The sequence below is a fragment of the Lepidochelys olivacea genome (assembly GCF_965140295.1).
Source record: "Lepidochelys olivacea isolate rLepOli2 genome assembly, chromosome: 2".
In the NCBI taxonomy this organism is placed as follows: Eukaryota; Metazoa; Chordata; order Testudines; family Cheloniidae; genus Lepidochelys; species Lepidochelys olivacea.
In genome coordinates, this window is record NC_140412.1 from 16,228,699 (window position 1) to 16,255,187 (window position 26,489).

At 44.3% G+C, this 26,489-nt stretch overlaps 1 protein-coding gene across 1 annotated transcript in view; it reads right to left on the reverse strand.

The window, feature by feature from the left end:
• The window catches only part of TG (thyroglobulin), a 197,897-nt gene that overhangs the window by 17,056 nt on the left and 154,352 nt on the right, over window positions 1-26,489 (reverse strand). Inside the window, exons 39-42 of the mRNA XM_084619139.1 lie at window positions 22,976-23,140; window positions 21,895-22,062; window positions 8,141-8,322; window positions 3,027-3,134 (exon numbers count right to left, since the gene is read on the reverse strand). Of these exons, the coding sequence (XP_084475265.1) occupies window positions 3,027-3,134; window positions 8,141-8,322; window positions 21,895-22,062; window positions 22,976-23,140 (623 nt within the window). The remainder of the gene's footprint in view (window positions 1-3,026; window positions 3,135-8,140; window positions 8,323-21,894; window positions 22,063-22,975; window positions 23,141-26,489) is intronic.

Consider the following 26,489-nt stretch of genomic DNA (forward strand, 5'->3'; position numbering starts at 1 on the left):
ACAAAGTCTATAGCAGATCAGGGAATCAAACCTGTCTCTCTCAAGTCCCAGGGTAGCTCCTAACCACTGGGCTGTCCTTCCTCTCTTCCATGTGAAATTATTACAGCTTGTACAAAACACTCTGCAAGTCAATAAAGTTGAGTCGTATCTTGCAGCTTCCCTGTCTCAAACATTTCCATATACTAGAGTTAGGCTCAAGATGTAAAAACTAGACACAGGTGCAAATCTGAACTTCTCATGGCTTGAAGGAAAGCTGCGGAAATAGTGAAAAATATACCTGTAAAAATGTATTCAGAGATTTATGGAAAAATTTCCAATTGCCTGGGAAATCTATAGAGGTAGCTAAATTATGAGAAACTGTGTTTATGAATAGTGTATTCAAATGAATATTCCAAAATGTGTCATCTGAATTACTCACATTCAATCATTCAACTGGCTCTAAATTCTGGTATTTCCTAACTTTTAAGGGTTTGACTTTGCAACCTAAATAAAACTCTTTTAACATCATTTTTGTTTCTTTTCTTTTTTTTTTAAATTAAAGCATAAGTAAAGTTGTGCCTGGATCATGAAGTTTACCTCCAACCTGAACCTGACACTTGGAAGACTCAGATCTAACATTCCAGTTTGGGCCCAGTTCTCATTATAAGTGACTTAGCTCCAGGCTACTCAGAGAGCCTGAGATTCTAACTGAGGAGTTCCTGGCTCCCTGCCTTGTGTTTTCACCACTAGACTACACCTTTCTACCTCCTTAGTGTCAGGCACCAGATTTTTTGTAAGTGGCTATGGGAAAGTGAACTAATAATCTTTGCTCCAACTAATTTTCTTGTACAATCTGTTCTGAACTGACCAAAAGGGCGGCACAAAGAATGTAATACGTTTGGCTGGAAAGCATGAAACAAGACTGAAAGAGCTGGCTTAGATGAAGACTGGCTAACATATAAATATTTCAAGAATGTGTACTCAAGCCAGGAAAAGCTATATAAACGCTTACTGATATGGGGAGTTTGAGAAGTAGTAAATCTTGCGGATACAAACAAGATCTCTAATGGGACAAGATGAGGGGGAAAGTTTGCTGAATCCTCCTTGATTTCTGTGGTTCTAAAACACTTCTTATGGGATCCACAAACACTATCATGTCTACCCCCCCATATAGCCAATGAGTGAGCGACTTCCATTCTCCCGCAAGATGAAACTTGCTGGCTAAATTGAGAACACACCTTCCTTTTTCTCCTGCTGGATTTTGGTGGAGTGCATCTCTGTTCCATTTGGCGTCTTGTAAAAGTCACTTATCTAAGTACATTGGTAACCAGACAGAACATTGTGTGACTGTTCCTGTAAGAGTTCCTGATGAAATGACGGCTCCCCAGGAAGTCAGCTCTTCTCTGCTTTAAATAAAGTCACTGTATCTGCTACAACACCACAGTGGCCATCATCTGTAGCCCAGATCTCAGTTGGTTTTAAAATGCTCTCTGCCATGCAATCAGAAACAAATGTATTCTCAGCTTGTAGCCTAACTTCAGCTACAATGCCCTCCCGACCCACCAAAACAAAACCTCTACCCACTCAGCCATCCCGTCTCCTCAGGGAGACACTGGGAAAAGAGAGAGCTCTAGCCACAGTGCCATATATCTTAAAAGACACTATTGGACCAGGTGAATGGAGGACATGGAGAGAGAAAATTGCTGTAGAAACACCATGGCCCCAATTCAAGAACACACTCTAAGAATGTGCTTAAGGGTAAGTATCTGCTTAGTGCTTTGCTCATTCGAGGTCTTTAGCAGCAATGATGTGAGAAGTTGCCTTTACTGACTCTCTGACACTTCTGGCCTCGAAAGAAAGGAACCAGGAGCAGAAACCAATGCAGCGGGGTGCTTCTCGTGGTAGTGAAAAGCCCCAACCACTAGCTGAAAACTAGGCTGCCCAGCCTTCACTTCTCTGGAGGGACATTTTTAAACAAGTTTGAAAATCTTCAGATAAAACAAGTAAAAGCTGATTAACCTTCATAATGTGCAGTTATCCACTATGGAAGAGGATACTTGCAGCCCAGTAGAATTGGGGGGTTGGGCTTCAGTACTTATCAAAACCATTAAAAAAATTGTTTGAGAAGTTGTTTCTAGTTGGAGTTTTAACCTTTTCTTTTAAAACTTGATGCTGCTTCTCCACATAATGTGAGTAATCCCCTAGAGTCACAAAAAGGAACCCCCTCATGCTAAGGTCAGACATGCTTGGCTTAGGCCCCAATCTTGCAAACACTCACGTATGTGAGTAACTTTCCCAGTGAACTCTCAGAAGGTGCAGCCAAGGCGCAGAGGAGAGAGAAAGATGGCTTTAAGTGACCGTCACCCCCCCCCCCAGGTTCAGCTTGCTCTGGAAACTAATGCAAACCCTGGTTAAATTATAGCATCCCAGAAGGTTGCTCTAAGATATGACAGTCTTGCCACAGCTGCCATGGGGCTGCTCTGCAACCAAGAATGGCCGCAGCACAAAGTGCTCCTGCACTGGGGAAGTTTTCCAGGGACCATTGGAATTCCTTTGTGGCCTGTTAGTGCCACCAGAGAGGTGGACAGGGACTAGTTCAGGGCCCAGAGTCTGGTGCAGTGACCTGCCCAAGGTCACACAGGTTATCTGTGGCACAGCTGGAAAATGAAGCTAGATCTCCTGAGTCTCAGTCCACTGCTTTAACCTGGTCATCCATCCTCTCTAGTCAGAAGGTCATCATTAAGCTCCCCATCGTTGGGCAAACAATCAATGGTAAAGCTCCATTGACTTCCTCAGGAGTGGGCTTAAACCAATGCTTAGCGCATCTCAAAATTCCACCCCTTTCCCTTTTGGGCTTTATCAAGAATCATCACCCTTAAAAAAGCAAGCCTAGTGACCATGGATGACTTATGCCCATCACCATGCAAAGAAGAGAAAGCTGGTCCAGTGACTTGTCCAATGTAGAGCACAGACAAAACCAGACCAGACTACCCTGGTTTTGGTTTCACAAACTCCACATCCAAACAACAAGGTAAGACAGATCTTACCTGCTCTGAGAGGAGCTCACAGGCACATGGTACATGAAGACATTCCCTCTGGAGTTATCAGCCCAGTGCTTGGCCATGCTGATAATGGGACAGGTGATAAAGTGGTCACTGAAAAGAGGCAAAGAAGAGAATATTCTCATATGGAAACAATTATTAACTAGAAAAGACTTTAAATAATCGTTCTATTTTTGACAACAGGCTTCCTCGGGTCTCCCAGAATGGCTTCTGCCTTCCTTCCCAGTGGGATCAATGAGATCCTCTGCGCTCCCATGCTCCACTGGGAGAAGGAGAGGGCAGTTGTAGCCAATGTTGTTTAGAAAGCTCTAAAAAATATGCCCTAAAATTATGCTTTTCCATGCTTAATAATGTTGCATATTTAAAATCTGATATTTCAGGAGCTTGCATGCCTAGGAAGCATTTTCTCATTGATTCTTGGCTTTCTAATGGTATAGATCTCCTACTTCTTGCTCCAGTGATTTGCAAAATATGTATTCAGTGACATTTTGTGAAAGCACTTAAATAGCTCATTGACTAAAGCTGAGTATCGCCCATTCTGGATCTCGGTTCTGTGTAATTTTGAAGGGAACTTCTGCGTTTGGGAGAAGGAAAGGAACATTTATTTGGCATGTTTTAAAAGACATCCATTTGACACTGCTTGGGGATACAGAATAGGATAAGCAGCTGTCTGGGAGAGATGGTTTTGTGGGCAGAGTAAAGCGTAAAGTGATTCCAGTTGCATGACAACTCTAATTTACCACATGGCTCAGAAATGTATCACATAGAAATCACCACCACACACTTGCATTATATGCACAAAGATTTCACACAAGACAGTATGTGTATGTGTACATCCAGATCTACATAGATATATACGCATACATGGTATGAAAGTCAGAGATTTCAATCCTTGTTCATTGCAGTGAATATGCTACCCTTGCTGCTACATAGAGACAGGTTTCAGAGTAACAGCCGTGTTAGTCTGTATTCGCAAAAAGAAAAGGAGTGCTTGTGGCACCTTAGAGACTAACCAATTTATTTGAGCATAAGCTTTCGTGAGCTACAGCTCACTTCATCTGATGCATACTGTGGAAAGTGTAGAAGATCTTTTTATACACGCAAAGCATGAAAAAATACCTCCCCCCACCCCACTCTCCTGCTGGTAATAGCTTATCTAAAGTGATCACTCTCCTTTGATTATCATGCACGTTGTAAGGAGAGCGATCACTTTAGATAAGCTATTACCAGTAGGAGAGTGGGGTGGGAGGAGGTATTTTTTCATGCTTTGCGTGTTTAAAAAGATCTTCTACACTTTCCACAGTATGCATCCGATGAAGTGAGCTGTAGCTCACGAAAGCTTATGCTCAAATAAATTGATTAGTCTCTAAGGTGCCACAAGTCCTCCTTTTTGCTACATAGAGCTTTTCTAGGAACTGCCATGAGCAAGCGGTGAGGGGAAAGAATAATGTAAGAGGAACACAACAATTCATTTCTTTATTTAAGCATTTCAACTACATGGCCCCTCCCTAGGGCAGCTATTTTAGTTCACCAGAATTTATTTTAAGTTCACAGAACCTCAGCTCAGAGACCACAAAGACACGGGCTGACTGATCACAACTCTCTGTAGGAGTAACGGCAGGCAACACCCATTAAAAACTAAAGCTGCTATTCTTCATAAACCTGTAAGCATGAGGTTTTGAAATATCAGAAGCTACATCACTTAGAGACCATTAGTTCTGGAGGAGGATTCTGAAATCAACGGACCGTTAAAAACTAAATTCTATGCAGGTGGAGCAGGGAAAGGAGTCAAATATTCTCGGAAAATTTTAAACAACAAAAATGAGACACAACAACACTTTAAACCCCGTGTATCTCTGCAAACACCTGTTAGGATTCTAGGTGCAGAAGAAGCTTGGATAATTGAAAAAAAAAAGTTTCCTTGTGTATTTTAAGAATAGAGACAAATAGCATGGAGAGTATGTGTGGGTTTGTGTACCTTCTTATAGCTTAGAAAATACTGTATAGAAAAAAATGATGAAACAATTTAAAGCTGGAAAAGAGATCTAAGAACACTCCCAAAGCAAATTAAAATCAAAACCAAACCCCAGCAATACTCCTACATCGTAATACATAGGGCATGTGGGTTACAGCTTAACCACTTAGGCTTCTTTCTCATGGTTTGTGACCCCACTAGAACTTGACAGAAAAATTATAGCCCCGTAACATGAAACTGGTCTGGGTTTATATATTTACCCAATTATTTTTTAAACATTTCTTCCTCCCTATCTAGCTGTCTCTTCAGTATTTATAAGGTACGTATAACCACCTTCTCCTCTCTGAAATGTCTGGCATAGCCTGGAGTAAACACTTCCACCCTAGTGGTTAGAACAAGGGACTAGAATTTTGGTGACCTGGGTTCTGTTACGGGACCTTCTACTTACTCACTGTATGAGTTTCCGCAACTCACTTATCTCTGTGAATCAATTTACTCATCTGATAAATGTGGGTAATAATATCCCCTCCCGCCCCGGACGGTGGGTGCTCTGGGACTTCTTTAGTGTTTATAGCTAGGGCCCTACCAAATTCACGGTCCATTTTAGTCAATTTCACAGTCACAGGATTTTTTAAATCGCAAATTTCATGATTTCAGCTATTTAAATCTGAAATGTCATGGTGTTGTAATTGTAGGGATCCTGACTCAAAATGGAAGTGTGAGGGGAGGGGGGCCACAAGGTTATTGTAGGGGGGTTGTGGTACTGCTACCCTTATTTCTGTGCTGCTGCTGGCCGGGATCCCAGCTCTGAAAGGAGAGCCGCTTCCAGCAGCAGCGCAGAAGTAAGGATGGCATGGTATGGTTTTGCCACCCCTACTTCTACGCTGCTGTCTGCAGCACTGGGCCCTCAGTCAGCAGCCGCCGCTCCCTGGCGACAGCACTGCCTTCAGAGCTGGGCTCCCGGCCAACAGCCATCAGTCTCCAGCTGCGAAGCTTTGACGGCAGCGCAGAAGTAAGGGTGGCAATACTGCAACCTCCCTAAAATCACCCTGAGGCCCCCTGTAACTCCCTTTTGGGTCAAGACTGACAATTTGAGGAACGCTGGTCTCCCTGTGACATCTGTATAGTATAGTGTAAAAGCACCCAAAAGACCAGATTTCACAGGGGGAGACCAGATTTCATGGTCCATGATGCATTTTTCATGGCCATGAATTTGGTGGGGCCCTATATATAGCACATTTTGAGGCAGGCCTCGGATGAAAGATGTGACAGAAAGGAAGTTCCAGGTTTGATTATTATAATGGCTCCTTGCTGAGGTAGCCATCACACGGGCTGAGAGGTGGTGCTTCTTATGAGTGACCGATTTACCTATACCGGAATTTCCATGCTGCATTCCCACAAGTTATCATAATTCTCCCCAAGCTTTTTAGCATGTTTAGTACTAAGATCCATACTGGAATAAGTTGTACGTAGACACTACAGTGATTGGCACCCCATAAATATGACAGATGGATGGACATGGCAGGAAAACCCAGTACAGTGGTATTCTTGATAAAAAAACTCCAAATATCATTTCAAGAAGCAAACTGCAGCCTGCCATCTGCTTCTTGCTTGTTTTCCCCTGGGCCACAATGCACAGGCACACCAGGCCCACCCAGAGGCCTTTCCCAAACACATTCATTCATTGGATTCTTGGATCAGATTTTCTAAATTAACCTTGGCTCACTTTCAGCTCCCTCTCCCGAGGCAGTGGCCTGCAATGCAAATGAAGGCTGACAGGCTACTGAAAAGGAAAGCATGCGTCCGGTGGTATGCAGAGTGACACAAGTGGAGTACCATACTATGTAGCACAGACACTGGAAATCAAAACACTGCAGGGGCAAGGGCTCCTGTAAAAGCAAGTGTGAAACAGACGGGTCCTCACATTGACAATGACATAGCTCAGCATGTTAAACTAACCCACCGCTAAATACATCTACTTGGGAATAAGGAGAAATCTTCACAACAAATCTGTATGCTAACCAAAGATAGCAAAGAGTAGATTTTGCAAAGAGGAGCGTTTTCTAATCTATTCCAAATAACACGAAAGGGCCAGATTTTAGCCACCTTTGCATGGGTGCAGTGGAGGAGAAGGTACATGGAGGGAGCCAGGAAGTAGTTAGTGCACTAATTTAGGAGACTGGCATTTTACAGTCAATGTGCACTGGTGTAAATGACTACACAAGGTGCCAGGAAATGAAGCATCAAGCTCAAAGGCTTTCTCTGCCTTAGTTTAGCTGTCTGTGAAATGGGATCAATAATACACAGAGGTGGTGTGATAATTAGTTAATGCCCAAACCTGCAAGTCTTCTGTGTATGCAGATCTCATTGTTTTCCATAGGAGAGCCATTTGTGGAGAGCTTGCCAGAAAGGATAAGCTATATTTTTATACTTTGATAACATACATATGAGTGCAAAGGCCAACATTTTGAAGTCTGACTCTCTGAATGTGGTAGGCATTTAAATCCACACTCAGCCACCTAAATAAAAGTTACTGGTTTTCAAAGTTTTTGGACTTGTCTAGTTCCTTCAAGAGCTGCTGTAAGGTGCTCAGAACCCCTGAAAATCAGGCCAGTTATTTAGATATCTAATTGTGCATGCTGGTGGCTAACGTCAGTAACCTATCTTTGAAAAATATGGCCCAGGAACTGTCATACTCTGATGAGGATCACCTGGGTGAGAAAATCCCTTCTTGCAACCAAATCATCTTTAATAGCAAAGGGTACCCTAGAGAAACACTGTCCAGTAACCTTTTTGGTCTTAATATTTTTTTTACTCCAAAATGCACCTGATGTGGAAAACCTATTTTCAAAAGGGCACCAAAACCATTTAATCTCCCTCCTTTTACTAACAGCACATGGCTATTAGAAGATTTAAAATAAACAGAAAGAAAAAGAAAAAAGAACCCCAAACAGCCACCCTACTCTGAAATCCAGATCCTAAAGCCTCCCTTTTCCCATCTCTCTATGCAGGTGCTTGTAAGGTCCTCACCACCATAGTATCTAAGTGTGTATCTGACAATGATGAAAACCCAAACCTGTTTAACCCCAAATCACACCACAGAATCCTAAAATGAATTTCTTACCGTGTGGCATTCTCCAAAGCCCGGGAAAATGATGCATAATCGGCAGTCGAGTGCTGGAAGGAATAGTACCAGGCAGCTGCATCTTCAATGAAGGAATTAGAGTCCTCTCCTCCAAGGGAATTCTGCAGAGCCTGATAAAAGGCTGTTTTGCTATTGGCTCTTCCTTGACTTTCTTCAAATTTCTAAGAGCAAAATCAGGGTTTTTTTAATAAACAAAAGTTAAACATTTCACAGAATGTCCTGTACATAGGCTCAAACCACCCCCTGCAGAATCACACAGGGAGACAGCACTCTTCATGCTGACCTCTGAACTCCCATGGGAAGGCAGAGTGCTGTCTCCAACCCCTGCTGTTGTCACGCAAAGATGCCCCTCTCCGGGGTCTCTGTAGGGGTTTATGGGAAGGATGCAGTAGGGAGATGCTGCTTTCTGCTGCATAGTCCTTCGATCTGCATCTGGACATCAAAGCAGGAGGTAATTCAGCTTGGAGCTGCATTACCTCCCTCCGAGTCCTCTTCATGGCTACTACATTAGCAGTGCAGCTGCACTTGTGGCTATACTGCCAAGGTGAGGGGCACTTCCAGGACAGAGAGGAAATCCCTTCCCCACAGATGCCACGGATCTACAAGGGTGCAAGAGGGTGCAACCTTCACAATCCTCCAAGCCCTCCCCCTCATGCTGGGAAGCTCCCTGCCGGGAAGCCCTCTCATGGTTTCCTCCAGGGTGAGTCAATATAGCCCAAAGAAAATGGGGGATCAAACTTCAGTTATACTAAAGAGACCACAGGTCAGATCCTCAGCTGGTGTAAAGTCAGAGGGTGCACACATGTGACCACAGAAGTAAGGAGGGGTGGAGGAGACAGGGCCAAGGCAAAAAGACTCCTGTTTCCATGGGAATCCAGAGATCGGCATGCAGAGAGCTGTCTCATGCCATGCCCAGTTTCCCACCCCTGTTCTTGATGGAGCCGACAAGTCCTGGAGGCTTTTTATATCTCTGTTATTTCGGGATGTTATCTGTTATCCTTTTAGATCTTTCACATTCTGTTTTTAAATGGCAGAATTGATTCCAGGTTTGGAAACAAAGCGACTTCTTGAAAAGCTTGAATCGAGATTTCCTTTCTGCAGGAGACACTTGCACAGGTGCATGGGGGCTGAAATTTGGTAAGATATTTTAAAAACATTCCAGACAGAAACATCTAATAAGCTGTCTTTGTCATCATGGCTGGCCCTCCTGAAACAAAACGGATCTAAATCTTCCCAGTCAAATTACTATGGATACTTATACTGAATATTTTATTTTGTTGACCTGCGTCTGGTTTTCATCAAACACCACAAAAAAATCTTTCCACCACCCTGCATAGAATGTACCAAAAGCTACAGAAGGAATAATTGCTTTTCCAATAGATTCACAGAAATTAGAGATGGGAAAAAAAGTCTCAAGTCACAAAATCCATCCCGTTGCCATCATAGGATGGTCTTTACTACTCATTCTAGTGTTCTTTCCAGTCCAGTTTTCAATGACCGTTATCATGGGATCTGAAAGGCCCTTAGATAATGGCTAGGTGATGGGATAAAACACAAAGAAAAGTGACAGAGTGGTAATGTGCCCTGTTAGTTGCACAATTTCAGTGCAGCTTGGTTTCTTTCCCTTTTTTTTCCTCTTATTTTTAGGAGATCTGTCATCTAATTTGTTTCCATTTCACTGAGTGAGAATTAATGGTGTACATAAGTGCACATTTTTCGCAAGAAACTGAAACATTATCACTAAGGAACTGATTCAAAGCCCACTGAAATCAGTAGCTGTCTTTCTATTCAATTCCATGGAAGATCAGGTCTTTAGGGGCTGGCTGCATCACTACATTTCTAATGAACTGGTGGCATCTTTCACTGAAGAATTGGTGCTGATGGATTTGAGCAATTTAGAAAGGGAGGAGTGGGGTAAAGAGGATAATCTTTTATGGAGAGTGCTCAGTCCTGCTAATTGCTGAACACCTTGCATGATCCAGCCCTTATTCCATGTTTTAATTTTCTATTTAGTGATGGACACATTATATTATTCAACAACTGCCACAGATGCTAAGGGAACAATGAAACATCAGGCTCATTCGCTTAGAAGAACACTTTATAGTGCTTGGCTTACAATTTTTGTCACCACAAAAATGTCCTAAGAATTTTGGTGCCCTTGCTCAGCAGTCAGATCGTAAAATTGAGTCACTAGGGTCTTGTGAGTCAGCTGTCAACATGGGAACAGAGCTGGCTGAAAAATGGAATTTCTGTCTCCTTTGAAATTCTGAGATTTTGAAATTTGGTTTTGTCCTGATTTGAAAAGTTGAATTTTCCACAAAACCAAATATTCCAAAATATTTTATTTTGACTATATATTATATTATATTATATTATATTATATTATATTATATATTATAAAGAATTGGAATGATAAAGTCAAAATCAAATGTTTGGCCTTATTGAAATGAAACTTTTAAATAATTTCTCAGTGAAAATTTCAATGAAGTTGATACATTCCCACAAAATATTTCGATTTCATCAGCTCAGTATATTCCAGCGAACAATTTTCCACTTGAAAATTTTCAGTCAGCTCTAATAGGAAATATTTTCCGAAGAGGGCTTAACATAATAGACAGTAGGAGATAGATAGAAAGAACTGCAGCCTATGTCAAATAATCTACATTCTACAAACTCTTTCAGAGCTAAGGTTTACCAAGCTCAGGAATTATAGCCTTATGGGCCTTTCTTCAGTATTATAAAAAAACCAGGTAAGAAAATCATTAAAAACAATGGGCCAGATTCAGTGGTGTGTTGCTTTGCACTGTTCTGGTGACAAGAAGCAGTCATAAACATGGCTTAACTGACTGTTACCCTGAGTTTACAGTTTCTTTCATTGTGGAAGCAAAATTCTAGTATGCCAGTGAATTTGGCCCAGTATATTATAAAGCACCTAGCTGAGTAGCATATGTAGAGACAAACCTTCACATCTTCTGTAAGGCTAAATGGTACCTCTCCAACATGTTAGAATAGCGTTAAGAGTTAACTTTCAAACAGTGGATAAGGGGAAACAGTGTATATAGTGATTTTACTTTTTCAAATGGCTTTTGACTAAGTCCCTCACAGGAGACTATTAAGAAAACTTGCTAGCCAAAAGGTGAGAGTCTCAGCACAACCCTGTCATGGATTCAAGCTAGTTAAGAGACAAAATAAAGAGTTGGAATTAAAGAGTCAATTCTCATCATAGATGGAGCTTAATAGCAGGTTTTTCCTCTGAGGTCATTACAGTGACTAACTCCTGCAATGGGTTCCATGCAGGTGGGGTCCTGTGCTCTTGAGAAGCCCCACTGACTGCAGATGCTGTGGGTGTACGGGACTGCCTGCACAGCTCAGACTGCATATATGGGATAAATGCATAATATCGCTAACTTTCCATCCACCCACCCCCTGTTTCCTGGCTGTGCATGGCAGCCTGGGTCTGTACTAGGGTGGGTGTACCAGCAGAGAAAAAGACAGAAAAAGCCAAAACCTTAGTCCACCAACTAAACAGAATCCCAACTCTCACAATGGCTACGCATCCCTCCTTGCAATACATGTACTGTCTACTGTGTACTAAAGACACTGTGCGTGTGTACACACACACACACACGTCTTTAAGACCAGAAAGGATCTTAGGTCATCTCGTCTGAGGGTATGTCTACACTACAGGGACTATACTGGCATAGCTACATTTGCAGTAGCTATGATGGCATAACCCTGAAGCATAGAGACAGTTTACACTTCCGCATGTGACAGCGGCTACATTGATGGAAGCTTTCTTTCATCGATGTAGCTGCATCGACACTAGGGGTCGGGTCAGCACAGCTATTTCAGTCAGGGATGTGGTTTTTTTCACACCACTGACAGACGTAGGTATGAGGAGCTAACTTCTGTGTATCACAGGCTGTAGATTTTCACCCACTTTCCCCTTTATTGAGCTCAATAACTTACGTTTGACTAAAGCATATCATCCAAAAGGCATCCGAGTCTTGATCTGAAGACTTCAATAGATGTGGAATCCACCACTTCCCTTGGTAGTCTGTTCCAATGGTTATTCACCCCCCACTGTTAAAAATGTGTGCCTTATTTCTAATCTGAATTTGTCTGGCTTTAACTTCCAGCCATTGGATCTTGTTCTGACTTTCTCTGCTTGAGGGAGATATTAGGTTACTTCAACCCACCCTCTGGCCAGTGCCTGGGGGGATGGAGCCATGGCTCCACCTCGTCTCCACCATTTCCTCAACAACTTAGTAAAAAGGAGGGGAAGGAAATATCAGGTGCACAGCCTCTCCCACCAAATACCCCAACCTTGATCGAGGTATCCCTGACAGGGCTGAACCAGTGCACTGGGGGGAGACCTTATTTCTGTATATTGCTCTGTGCAGCCTTGCTGGGACTAGTCAAAATCTAGCCCTTACATTGTGAGCTCTTCAGAGTAAGGACCATGCCTCCTTTTATGATTGGAAAGCATTGTGGGCACTAGTGGAAAGAAATTACAAATACCACCCCCACCACCAGATTCTGTAGATCTACACCAGTGGTTCTCAACCCGTGACCCAGTCAGCACTCCGCTGCGGCCTATGTGACAAGGCCACACAGGTAGTATATGTACTGTGTAGATGCAGCCCACGTAACACACAGAGAGCTGCGTAAGTGGCTCAGTGGTAAACAGGTTGAGAACCATGACCTACACATTCTCAGTCTGTCTGGGGTACAGAACTCTGTGATAAATATTTCCCAAGGGCTGACATGTACAAATATCCTATGTTACAACACCTGCTATAAGGGAAGCACTGTGGTTTACCCCTTTTTTTTTTTTTTTGCACTGTCTCATAATGGGTGAAATTCACAAACAGCAAAGGCCTTGTTCCACTTAAGCCCTATTTTGTGGTCTCATCTATTTTAGGGCTTGTCTATACTTGAAATGCTACAGTGGCACAGCGTAAACACTACCTACCTACGCTGACAGGAGAGTTGTTTCCGTCAGCGTAGGGAATCCATTTCCCCAAGATGCGGTAGCTAGGTTGACAGAGAAATTCTTCCATTGACCTAGTGCTGTCCACACTGGGGTAAGGTCGGCTTAACTATGCTGCTCAGAGCTGTGGGTTTTCCACATCCCTGAGCAACGTAGGTAAACCAACGTAATTTCTAGTGCAGATCAGGCCTCGGGTATTTATATGGCCCCCATTACCACAGTATCTGAGTGCCTTACAAATCTGTGGAGTAACTATGCTAAAGGGAGCAGCTCTAGTAGTATCTTCACTGAAGCGCTGAAGTGGTACAGTTTCACTGTATGTGAAGACACGCTCCGGATTAAGAAATATCTGAAGTCCCAAGGATACATGGGAGGGATGGGGACAGTGCAGTTATGTGCTGTCAAGGTTCCTTCCCCACTCTGAACTCTAGGGTACAGATGTGGGGACCTGCATGAAAACCCCCCTAAGCTGATTCTTACCAGCTTAGGTTAAAAACTTCCTCAAGGTACAAACTTTGCCTTGTCCTTGAACCCTATGCTGCCACCACCAAGCACGTGAAACAAAGAACAGGGAAAGAGCCCACTTGGAGACGTCTTTCCCCCAAAATATCCCCCCAAGCCACCCCCTTTCCTGGGAAGGCTTGATAAAAATCCTCACCAATTTGCATAGGTGAACACAAACACAAACCCTTGGATCTTAAGAACAATGAAAAAACAGTCAGGATCTTAAAAGAAGAATTTTAATTAAAGAAAAAGTAAAAGAATCACCTCTGTAAAATAAGGACGGTAAATACCTTACAGGGTAATCAGATTCAAAACAGAGAGAATCCCTTTAGGCAAAACCTTAAGTTACAAAAAGACACAAAAACAGGAATATACATTCCATTCAGCACAACTTATTTACCAGCCATTTAAACAAAAGGAAATCTAACGCATTTCTAGCTAGATTACTTACTAACAAGTTCTAATACTCCATTCTTGTTCTGTTCCCTGCAAAAGCATCACACAGACAGACAGACCCTTTGTTTCCCCTCCCACTCCAGCTTTGAAAGTAACTTGTCTCCGCAGTGGTCATTTTGGTCAGATGCCAGCAAGGTTCTCTTAGCTTCTTAACCCTTTACAGGTGAAGGGGTGTTGCCTCTGGCCAGGAGGGATTTTATAGTTCTGTATACAGAAAGGTGGTTCCCCTTCCCTTTATATTTATGACACGTGCCCACAGAAAGCACTGCTAGTTCTAAACGTACCAGAACTCACAACGCAGGAAATGTGTGCAGTGTTGATGCAGCTGTGTCCATCCCAGGACATCAGAGAGACAAGGTAGATGAGGTAATCACCGACAGAAGTTGGTCCAATAAAAGATATTATCTCACCCACCTTGTCTCTAACCCAGAAAATGGGGAGATAAACACGGCTTGGTTCACATGCAGAAAAACAAAACATAATTCAAGTAACAACAGAGGCATCAGTGATTAAACAGCTCTCCCCCGTCCCGCCCCCCGCCGCAAATCCTTGACGAGTTTCAACCTTACTAGTGATTATCCATAATAGCCTTTCAGTGCAGTTAGCAGTGCTGACAAAACGTGGATAAAAATGAATGAGCACACGCACACTCCTGCAAAACAAATGTAGGTGTAAGATTCTTAGAGATTGAGTGCACTTGGTAACAGGTTTGTAGAGAAGTGTGAACAGTTAGGGCAAAAGCATTGCACAATGTCCACATGACAACTCGGCTACCCCCCTGGCAGCACAAATCTAACCCAAAAGGTGTTAACCCAGGGGAGGTGCCTTGTTAGAATTATCTGTAATGTGTGAGTAGTCACAGGAAGGAATAGCTAACAACCTTCAGCTACAGGGGAACGAAACCCTCACAAAGCTGTGTAACCCCCACAAGAGCCTGCCCATGTCCCCTCACGCTCTTCAGCAGTTGCACAGGGTGAGAAGCAGGGGCGCTGGAACAATTTTTATAGGGGAGGTGCTGAGGGCCATTGAGTCAAACGGCAAACCCTAGATATGATGGAAACCACTTCAAGCCAGGGGGTGCATCAGCTTCTTCTGCACCCCTAGTTCAAGCACCTATGGTGTGAAGGTGTCTAGAGTTCTGCCTGAATACAAAATTTGTATCCACATCCGATCAGCAAAAATGAGCCTCGGATATAAGGTGGATATCTGTGGATTAGCTAATGACCTTCAGCTACAGGGAAACTAAACCCTCACAAAGTACCCCCCTCTGCCCCTGTGCTGTTCTGAGAAGTGTGCACATTTGGAATCCCTGATTTCCCTTGCCTGTGTACATGATTTCCCTCCCAGGTGGACGGGATCCAGCTGCCTGTACAGGGTTTGTAAACCAGACTTATGCTGGGCCCACTCGGGATGGAAGCACTCCCCTTTACCCTCCCAAATGTTAGAGAGAGTGCAGCAGACAATGATTATATGAACAGCATTTGTCACGTTGGCATCCAGACGGGGGCACAGGCACGGCGAACGAGAGTTCAGCCTGCCAAACACACACTCCATGACCATTCTACAGCTACTGATTCTGTAAGTGAATTCCCGTGGATGCTGGGGTATGGTTTCATGAGCCAACTTAGGAGCGGTAATGCCAAAACAAAACCTGGCACAGACACACTGTAGAGAACCATATAGTTTCTGGGGAATAATGGGCCTTCTTTCCCCCTTCAAGAACAATCCCAATCTTCTCAGCACCATAGTGTCACGAACCTTTCCCGTGTTGGTATTAATGAATCTGCCTCAGTGGTCCACTAAGCCTTGCAGAATGCGTGAATAATAAACTTTTTGGTTCACAACCACTTGGCCCCTTTTGGTGGGCAAAATATTGGGCTATGAGTGCCATCAATGGCCCCTGCACAGTTTGGAAGCCCCATCTTCTCAAATTCAGCTATTATTTCTGGAACTTTTCTTATGGCAGCCACCTGTGGGTAGATCAGTGTTAACAGCATTACAGACCTGCATGAACACGACCCCGACAATGGATTTTCCAACCCTGAAATGGTTTGCAGTGGACCTACAGCTGGTGCTGCCAGCTTCCACAGGGCAATAATCACCCAGTTTCCTGAGTCGAATGTTCTGGCAGTGGAGGTTTGGTGCAAGCTCCCTCACACAGCTCCATGAGGTGCGATTTCCTCGTTTGGAAGTTCTGAAGTCACTGCTCATCACCCCGGGTTTCCAAAACAATGCATGTTCTCTTGCACCACAAGCAACAGTCCAACCATGGGCAACTGTGGCAACACCAGCATTATCATCTCTCTACCATGGGAGTGAATGAACTGTCATTCACCCTCCAGGTCAGCCATCTTTGACGTGTCAGAAAGTTCTTCCCAAATCCCATCCAGCATCTTGTGATCACCTACTCCACTGCATAAATGTCTGTCCTGTGATAAGGAACAGGAGCAGAACCACATCATCATCCCATCATTCCATGTCTTCCACCCAATTAGGTGGGGGCAGGCATGATCAGGAACTGCCACTGGGAAAGATATGGGACAGTACCAACAACACACAACAAAGTGGTTCTTAGAGCAGTGGTGGGCAACCTGTGGCCTGCGGGCCGCATACGGCTCATCAGGGTAATCTGATTGCGGTGGACGTGCTGGCTGCCGCTTCCCACAGCTCCCATTGGCCGGGAACCGAGAACTGTGGCCAGTGGGAGCTGCCTGCGGACAGTCAGTGTCAGTAAAATGTCTAGCGGCCCACAATCAGATTACCTTGATGGGCCGCAGGTTGCCCACCACTGCCCTAGAGCGTTCCCCTGTGATGCACAGAACCCTGGGATACCACCTCTGAAATAGCAGCGCTAACGTTCTGTAGCGACAGCAGCCACGTGGAGGTGGGGATGCACATGTACACAGCATTATATGTATGTCCAGCACAGCGTATGGGGACATTCGGCCTGGATACAGGGAACACGCATGAGCGTATATATTGCGGTGGACAAACTTACCAAGCCACCTACGACAATCTTCAGAAGTTCGAGAGCTGGGGTGTGCCTGCTGGGGCTTGGGACTTCTGCCCCGTGGGAGGCACCTGCGGGAGCTCAGGGCTTCAGCCCCGCTCCTGCTGAAGCCCTGAGCCCTGGCAGGTGTGCCCCATGGGGCTGAAGCCCCTAGATCCACCTCCCCACTGGGCAGAAGCCCCTACCCCACCACCCTGCTGCAAGGCAGAGATCCCAAGCTCCCCACTGCCGAAGTCTGGTAGGTGGCGAATGGGAGGGTGTCGTGGGGGGCTCTGCAAGCTGCACTTTAGCTACAAAAGAGCCGCATGCGGCTCACAAGCCACAGTTTGGCCACCCCGGTATATACAGTCAAGTAACCGAATATGTGCGCCAGCATAGACATAGCCTCTGACAACTGCCCTGGGGAGAAGTTTAAAGCATTCCAATCAGTAATACATCTGCTTCAGCTCATGCAAATAAATATCTTTGTTAATGTCAGCAGACAGTCAGATTCATGAGGTCGAACTCAGCATCCGCTGGGCAAGAATTTTCATGTTCAGTTGCTACTATAAATGACCATCTGAAAGGAACACAGCTCTTAAAGAGATGTTAATCAAACAAATGTTTAGCCGGTATGTAACTAACTGGTCTCTCTCGTGGCTTCTGACACTAGATTTTACTGTGATCCATAACAGTCCCAACAGCTGGAAGACCCAGCCCACAGGGCATATATTTTTATGCACCCCCTGTCTGCAGCTGGCTATGATGGAAGCAGTTATTCTGTAGTAAATGGAAGAGCAAGCTCTTACCAGCTTCATTCTTTCCAGCATCCTCTGACACAGCTATTTATCTCTAGGTACTTCGCATACTGTCTGAGCACCTCACAAGCACTGATGGATTTTCTCCTTTCAACACTCCTGTGAGGAAGGGAAGTATTAACCCCATTTTACAGGTAGGGGACTAAGGCACAGGATAGATGAAGTGACTTGCCCAAGGTCAGAAAGAAGGTCTGAGGCAGAACCATACTCATTACATCACTTTCCCAACCCGGTTAGAATATGAAGGCAGCAGGACACAATGATAACCCCCTTCCATCCATTACAAAGAGTGCAGGCCACTTCCAGTTCTCATCCTCCATCTGATACAGGAGAAGGGGGGAAGTGGGAAGGGCTCTATCAGACCCCTCTGATGCAGGAGGAGGAAGAGGGAAGCAGGACAGCATGACAAGGCCTCCTCATGACATACTCCAGAAGGAAGGGAACAGGCTGACACTGGTCACCCTCAACACACAGACACACGTAGGGTGACCAGATGTCCCGATTTTATAGGGACAGTCCCAATTTTGGGGTCTTTTTCTTATATAGGCTCCTATTATCCCCCTACCCCCATCCCAATTTTTCACATTTGCTGTCTGGTCACCCTAGACACACACTACTGATCTAGGGGTCTACTGATGCCACTAGATGATTTTGTTGCCTGTGCTGGATTTTGTCACCAGGTTTTGATTCCATGCAGGTGATCATGGCTGTGAGGCAGCATAGCACTTTGGGCGCTGGTTGTAAGAAACAGTATGAACAGTTTGTCCTCTGTTCCGAGATAGAGGACATGCTATGATTTTGCAGCAGTGAACGCATTAGAGCTGAGATATTGAGTGTGAAATTAGAAAGCTTTGCAGCAGCTCTTCAATAAGGTATCCTGATGCCTGCAAGATAGGCTGGAATCTAGAGCATTTGAAAGAAACTAAGGACATGAGAAGGCAGAAACAGAGCCAGAGCAAATGAGAATAAATCAGCAGTTATTAAGAGGCAAAGGAGATGAAAGGGAAGGACTGAAATGCAGCCTGTCTAACATGGAGAATGTGAGTTCACGGGGGCAGAACTGTCTTTGTTACATACCTGTACAGTGATTAGCACACTGAGGCCCTGGTCCTTGGTTGGGCTTCCTTGGCACTACTGGAATTATTACTACTACTAGCAATGAGGAATTACAAGGACTTTCCAAATTCTCATCTCAGAAGTCCAAGTTCTGTGTAAGTACTTAACAGGAAAGAGAAGAATTCTGAACCTCAGAAAAATCTGGCAGCTTCCAGCTGTCTCCCTTATTAACACTCTGGTTTGCAGCATAATCTTCTGTTAGACAACACAGTAGGATTTCACTCACTGTTTATAATTAAGGCATGATGCACAAAAGGGGTGGTAACACACAGGGGACTTCATTTCCTGGCCCCACCCACATGACCTGGGCCAAGGTTACCAAGGTCCATTCCCCTGTCATAACACAGGGATCATTATGGGCTGACTCCAGTGGTTGCTGTTACATCCTTGACCCTGGCCTTTTTAAAGTCATTTTTAAAGGATTCAAAAGGGAAACATGATGTCAAAGCAAAAGCAAAAATATCCTGAAGGGAACCAACGCAGTCACTTTGTCTCTGTTCAGAATTGTCGTAACACACTCTTTCAGGAGATTCCTGTCAAATCCTTTGTTGTTATTTCTGAACGTACAAATGTCTTATGTTACACAACCAACTATTGGGCAGCACTGGGGTTTACCCTTTTCTTGCACTGTTTCACAATGGGTGAAATTCACCGCTTTGCAGACAGACAGCAACAGGCCTTGTTCCACTTAAAGCCCTATTTTGTGGTCTGTCTTTTGGAGCTAGTCTACACTTGAAATGCTACAGTGGCACAGCTGTGCCGCAGGAGCATGTCAGTATAAACACTATCTACACCAACGAAAGGGGTTCTTCTGTCAACGTAGGGAATCCACTTCCCCAGGAAGCGGTAACCAGGTCGACGAAAGAATTCTTCCGTCAACCTAGTGCTGTCTATGGTGGAGGTAAGGTCAGCTTAACTATGCCGCTCAGAGCTGTGGGTTTTTCACATCTCTGAGCAACGTTGGTAAACCAACTTAATTTCTAGTGCAGACCAGGCTTCAGGTACTTATATGGCCCCTCAGTACCACAGTATCGAAGCACCTCATAATCTTTCCTGTGTTTATTCTCACCACACCTCTGTGAGGTAGGGCAGTGCTATTATCCCCATTTTACAGATCGGGGCTAAGGCACAGAGTAAGATTAAATGACATGCCATAGGTCATGCAGGAAGTTTGTGGCAAAGTAGTTACTTGAACCCAGGTCTCCAAAGCTCTAACCTAGTGACCTAACCACTGGACTAGCCTTTTTCTTCAAAGTGGAAATTAAGTAGTGTCTGGCTCTCTGCACAAGTGTGAAGTTTAATCCTTTGTGTCTCAAGAGCCCTTCCTCCCATTCCTGCTTTCTTTAAATCTCACATGAAAACTTTCCTACTGTTTTAGATTCCTTACTAAAAATATGTTGGTATCCAGCATTAATGGCCAGAATGGACTTTATCTCTGGGCCCCATGGTAGCAAGCGTCAGTGTTTTGGATCATTATGGTCGAGCACTGTGGCAATGTTAGTAAGAGTTACATTGACTGTTTGAAGTTCTGTTGCCTTGGGTAACACAGGAGGTCAGAGCAGATATTTGAAAGACTCCCAGCCAGTAGCACTGCTGAGCCCATTTCTCCATTTCGTACACAACCCAAACTCCCATTAACTCAGTGGTTATGCTCCACTATTGAGCCCACTGTACGTTTTTGCTTGTTGTTCTGGACAATTAATGAAGAATACTCCAGTCCTTCTGTATATACTGCTCTGCACCGATACTCTTGCATAAATGGTCACTGAAGTAAATATGGAGAGAGAGAAACAGACAATGAGCAAGGGAGAGAATGTCTCCAGGAAGTCTGCTCACTTGTAAACAAAAATCACTAGTTTAAAGGGAGTTTGGCATTACGGAGCACGAATGTATCTCGCTCTTGAATGCATGTGTTAATTACATAGCAGGGTATTGAAGAGAAAGCTGAAAGGGACAGGCTGGATGGTTTGTTCTATCATTTCAACAGGCTATAAGAACAGAGGAATTTCCATTAGATAAAGGAACTATTTAACCACTGGGTCCAGTATTCTGTCTCCAAAGCGGCCAATGCCAGATGCTGCAGAGGAAGTAGAACACCCCACAGTAGGACTATTTGTGTAATGCTAGATAATTGTCCCCAGTGGATGATCAGTTTGTGCCTTGATGCTTGAGAATTGATAACCCTTTTCATTTTTATCCTAGCTCATGTATCCTCAGATGCTATTCCTATTCATGGGCAGTTCTAATTTGGAAGCATCCTTATAAGGGGAGGATTCACAAAACAGAAAAGCACAAGCAATAATGTAGGAAATAAACCAGTGCAACAATCCATGAGCAAAAACATAAGATAGGAGTTGGAGAGGGGAATAACCTATGAATTTTGGACCCATATCTGGGTTTAGATTCTGAATCCTCCATAAAGTTCAGCAGGGTCTAAATGCAGGAGTTTGACTTGGGCCCATCCCTACTCTAGAGAAACCCAACAGCCATATTAATATTAAAGTATCAGCTACATAATAACATACAACAGGAGAAATGAATACTACGTGCTTTTCAGAGAGACCCACAATACATGCAAACACATGCAAAATACAAGCTAAAGCAACCTTGTCTCCCAACTTTTTGCCCCTTCCCTGAACTATAGTATTATTGCATAAATAGGATATACATTTCCATTGGCTAGTCAAAACAGGACTTCTTTATGAAGGACAATGCTTTGGTGTATTTGCATGGAGTCCAATTCAAGAATTATGAAAGCCAAAAAGTCTCTCTCCTGCCAGCACAGACCCTCTTTGTTAATATTTGCTTAAGTGCTTTAAGAGTTGATAGTTCTTTTGCACAGTAAATCTATGTCTACCTTAATTGCCTTAGCTCTGCTGATCAGCCCGTCTTGTTGAGCACTTCCAATGAGCAGATCCACCTTCCTAAGTCGAGAACGCTGCACGGTTGCAGCTAGAGGTTCCCGAAGGTAGATTCCATCAACCACTGGGCCCCAGTACTGAAAAGGCCCACTTATGGCTAGGAGCTGTGTTGAAAGGGAACAAAGAATAGTACAGTACAATCATGATCAGGATTTTCAGAAGTGTTCAGCATTAGCTTGACTCTGGGGCTATTGAAGTCAATGGTAAAACTCCCATTACATGGGAAATGTGCACTCCTAGAGACCAAGGGATTGGTAAAGAGATACTGGGCTTTACAGTGGTGAGCAGCTGGACCAGATTAGGAAGGGCTTTCCGTCATTCCCACCTGACCACAGCTTGTTTGCCTGTCTGTCTGAAATGATGATTTGATCTGATGGCCTCATAAGGGGTAAGTGTCCACGTAACACAGTCCAAAATCACAACTGGAAGGAACCGGTGCCCTTGCTGATAGCCTCAGCAGAGGAGCCAAGAGAATAAACAACTCTGTTGTTCCTAGCGTGGTTACTTCTAGGTTGGGGTGAGGCCCAACGCTATGGTGTGATTGGGAATTGCTGATGTCTCTTCTTTACCTGGGTGTGAAGGATTTCACCCTCCAGGACTGTCAGCTTGGCTTCTTTCATAAGAATTACATTTTGTTAAGTTAAATGCAAAGCACAGTCATCTTTTCACGCCGCCTTTTCTGCAGAGAACTCTCGTGGAAACTAGGGGTCTAATTCCCATTTACGGTTCGGTCAGGCATTCCCCACCCTGACATGGATCACTGAAACTCAGTTCCAGAAACGTTTACACTGCCAAAGCGATGCAAAGGAGCCTTAGTTTAAATGAGAATCAGGCCATAAGTATCAAGGGGCCAAAGCCTCAGTTGGTGGATATCAGTGTAACTCCACCGAAGTCAATGTCAGTTTACACCAGCTAAGGATCTGGCCCAACATTTAAAAAAATTCTTCCTGCAAGTTGCTGTACATGCAGCCTACATTTCAGTTATAATACAAAGTCACATATATTGCTATGGCTTACCCTAGTCTGTGCATCGTTGAGAGCATTGGCAGGCAACTGGCGGAGGCAGGATACAATTTCCTCACTGCTGGATGAAGGGCACCCAAGTTCATTAGCCAGAACTGCCACTTGGTCCTGAGCTTTCTTCTCACTAATCACCGACACCGGGGAAAAAGCAGATCCTCCCTAGAAGAGAAAACAGACTATGAGTCAATTGATCCTGTCAACATGTGCTTCCCTGGTGCATGATGGGAAGATGACAGAAAAAAAAATCTGCTCAGTCACTGACTGGAAAATGGAATGTGCAAGAACTGCAGCATGGTCTAGCGATTAAAGCAAAGGATGTGGAGAGAGCAGGGCTGGGTGCTATTCACAACTCTGTCACTGATTTTTTGTGAGATCTTGGGCAAGTCACTTAATTTCTGTGTGCTTCAGTTCCCCCATCTGTAAAATGGGGACAATAATCCACCTCATGGCATTTTGAAACCTTTAGATGGAAAGTGGTATACATTATTACTGTGGTCTCACAAATCTCAGAGTTAGTGGAGTTTAGCTCAATGAAAGTAGTAGCCATTGCTTAATGTCACTTATTAATTATTACTTATTTGTGCTATGCAAGCAACCAAAGGTTGCAAACCAAGATCAGTGCTCCCTTGTGCTAGGCACTGTGCAAACACACAGGTGGGCATGAGCCCCCACAAAGATCTTACAATCTATCATACGCTGTTAGCCTCTTATATCTGTAAGCATTGCAATTCCAAAAATGCTAGGGGAGCATGATATGGATTCTTCACTAGGGATGATAAAGCATGAGCAGGAAAGAAGCCAGCTTTGACTTTCAAAACTCATGGTGAGTTTGCAGGACTAACACTTGCAGAGGTGGGGAATCTCCTTTGTACTTTAAAGCTTGATGTGGAAGTTTTTGAGATACAGAGAATATAGAACATCACAGTGCTCTTCAGAGTAGGATCAATATTTAAATCATGAGTCAAAGCCACAGAGCCCAGACGAGAACTCAGGAGTTCCTGGCTTCCAATTCCATGTTCAGACCACTTCCCCAGACCTGTCACAGCTGGGCTGTGTTTGGAAAAGAGCTCACTGGGAAAGGATGTCATAATGTCGTTGAGTAACCACAAAAGCCACTTATTCAAAATGCAGGTATGTTAGCATAGCCTGATAGCATCTGACCTACAACATCAGGGCTGGAATAAGCAGTGACATGGTTAAAAATGACTCAGTTCTAATTTCCAAACGTTTAGATCAGTTTACTATAATAATTGCTCAGATGCACTTCCGTCTTTAAAAAAAACCCAGAGAAGCTGATTGCCTCGGCTGATTAGCTTTTTTCACTATAAAACAAGTTAAATACAAAACTATATACCCAGCAAAACAGAAAAACAGAGGCAAAGAAAAAAAAGTAAATGTATTTTTAATATTTGGTCTCTAAGAAATGCATAGCAGTTAAAAACATTCACGTCCATTTCATTGTTTCTAGCAAGCATATACATTGACTGTAGTCGTGAAGCATCCTGTCTGATTCCTGAAGTAATCTGTTTTCAGATATACTCAGAAGGGACTATTGTTTAGATGCTGAGACAGTCCTGCAAGCTCGCCACTTGGATAGCTCCCGCAGGTCCATTATTACTATACTCCTTAATGATTTTTCTCTTTCGTTAAGTTAAAATAAAAAACTTCAAGGATCTAGAAAGACACTATAATTATTTATTCATTAGTTTAGTGGTAGACTACAGGAGGGCTGCAGCTAAGTAAAGAAAATGTCAACATATCAAGAATGTAGCTTTTCTTTTTCTTTTTCGAAGAAGTTACTGTAGAAAGGGATCTAGGAGTTGACACAGGCCGGGGGAGTAAAGAGGCATGGATTCTATTCCCAGTTGTGCCACTGATCTGCCAGGAGTTCTTAGACAAATAATTACATGTGTAATAACCGCAGCCTTACATGGATATTGTGAGGATAATTCATTAATGATTGCAAAGCACTTTGAGATCAGTGGAGGAAAGGTGCCAGGTAGGCCAGATTCTCTAGCTTGCAGCATTGCCTGAGTGGGGCAAAGGGAGAAGAAACGGTCCAAAACTTCCCTGACTGAGAAACCTGTGCTTTTAGTAGGGGTAGAACCAATATAACAGGTTCCTATGCCCTCTGCACAGGGGATATGATAGAGCTGAGGAGAAGCATCGTGGAGGTGTGGAGGATGAATATCACACTTCAGCTATTCCCAGGTAACAGATGGCCCTTTAGGGACAGTTGCCAGCAGGTGCAAGTTAGAGCAGTCCCCTGGTTGCTCTAGCTGAAGCAGAGAATCAGGCAACTAGCTAAAAGCAGCTGAGAATCTGGCCTTGTGACTGCACAGTACTATTATCACTTAAAATTGCCACCTCTTCTGCCCACCCCTAGAAGTGGAGGGTGCACTTTTCAAGTAGTGCTCAGCATCCACTGGATGGCACCCTCTGTGATGCTGGACAAGTTACGTAACCTCTCTGAGCCTCAGTTTCCCAGTCTGGGAAGTGGGGCTGATGTCAAATAGCTCTTTACAAAGGTGGGTGTTTCAATGGAGGGGGTGGATAAAGAGATACAGGCTATAATAATTAATAATTTGACTGACAGCCAGGACTGCAGTTTTGGTGCACCATGTCTAGCTCGCTGTTTAATGCACTTCAGGATTTTGTTTTGAAGCAGTTCAAGGAATCGTAGTGACTACTTTTTCCCAGCAAGCTATTCCCTCAGTTAATCAGGACTATTGTGTCCCTCTGTCATGTTGCTGTGGTGTGGATTCCATTGTATTAGATGTGCAACACAGACTAACTGTGGAACAGAAGCCTTCACGCTGACCTCCTGCATTTGTACTTGTTCAGGTGTGTTACATGTAACAATAGACTGAACCACAACCTAGACCCCACAACTTCTCTCCTTCCCCCTCCCTCCCTCCCTCTCATGCATGAGTATCCCTTGATCTTAGGGAAACAAGGTGGGTGAGTGTAGTGGAGTGATCACTCCGCTCCTGCCCGGAGGGGTTAAACGCAGCCCGGGGGGAGTACTGTGGCTGGGGAAGGCTGAATGGAGAAGCAGCCTCAGCTGTGGCCACGCCCCAATCAGGGCCCAGCTGGCCCTTATAAGAGGGCAGTGGGCCAGGAGCATGGAGTCTCTCTCTCTCGCCTTTTGAGAGGGAGGGACCTGGCTGTTGCGAGCTGAGTAGGGTACCTAAACTGGAGCAGGGCTAGGGGAAGGCCAGAAGAGCTGGGGAGCCCTGGCCTGGAAACCCCCCATGCTGCAGGCCTAGTGTAAGGCCAAATAGGTACTGGGGTTGCAGGGGCAGCCCAAGGGTAGGCGGCGGCAGCAGGTCCAAACCCTCCTTGGCGGTGATGAGTGGCAATTATACTGCAGTCCGCCCCAGGGAATGGAGGCTACATGGTGACTGGCAGTAGCCATATACTGAAGCAAGGTGGGGATAGGGAGTTGGGGGTTCCCTGGGGAGGGGAGACCCAGAGAAACTGTGGAGCACTGCAAGGGGGCAGAACC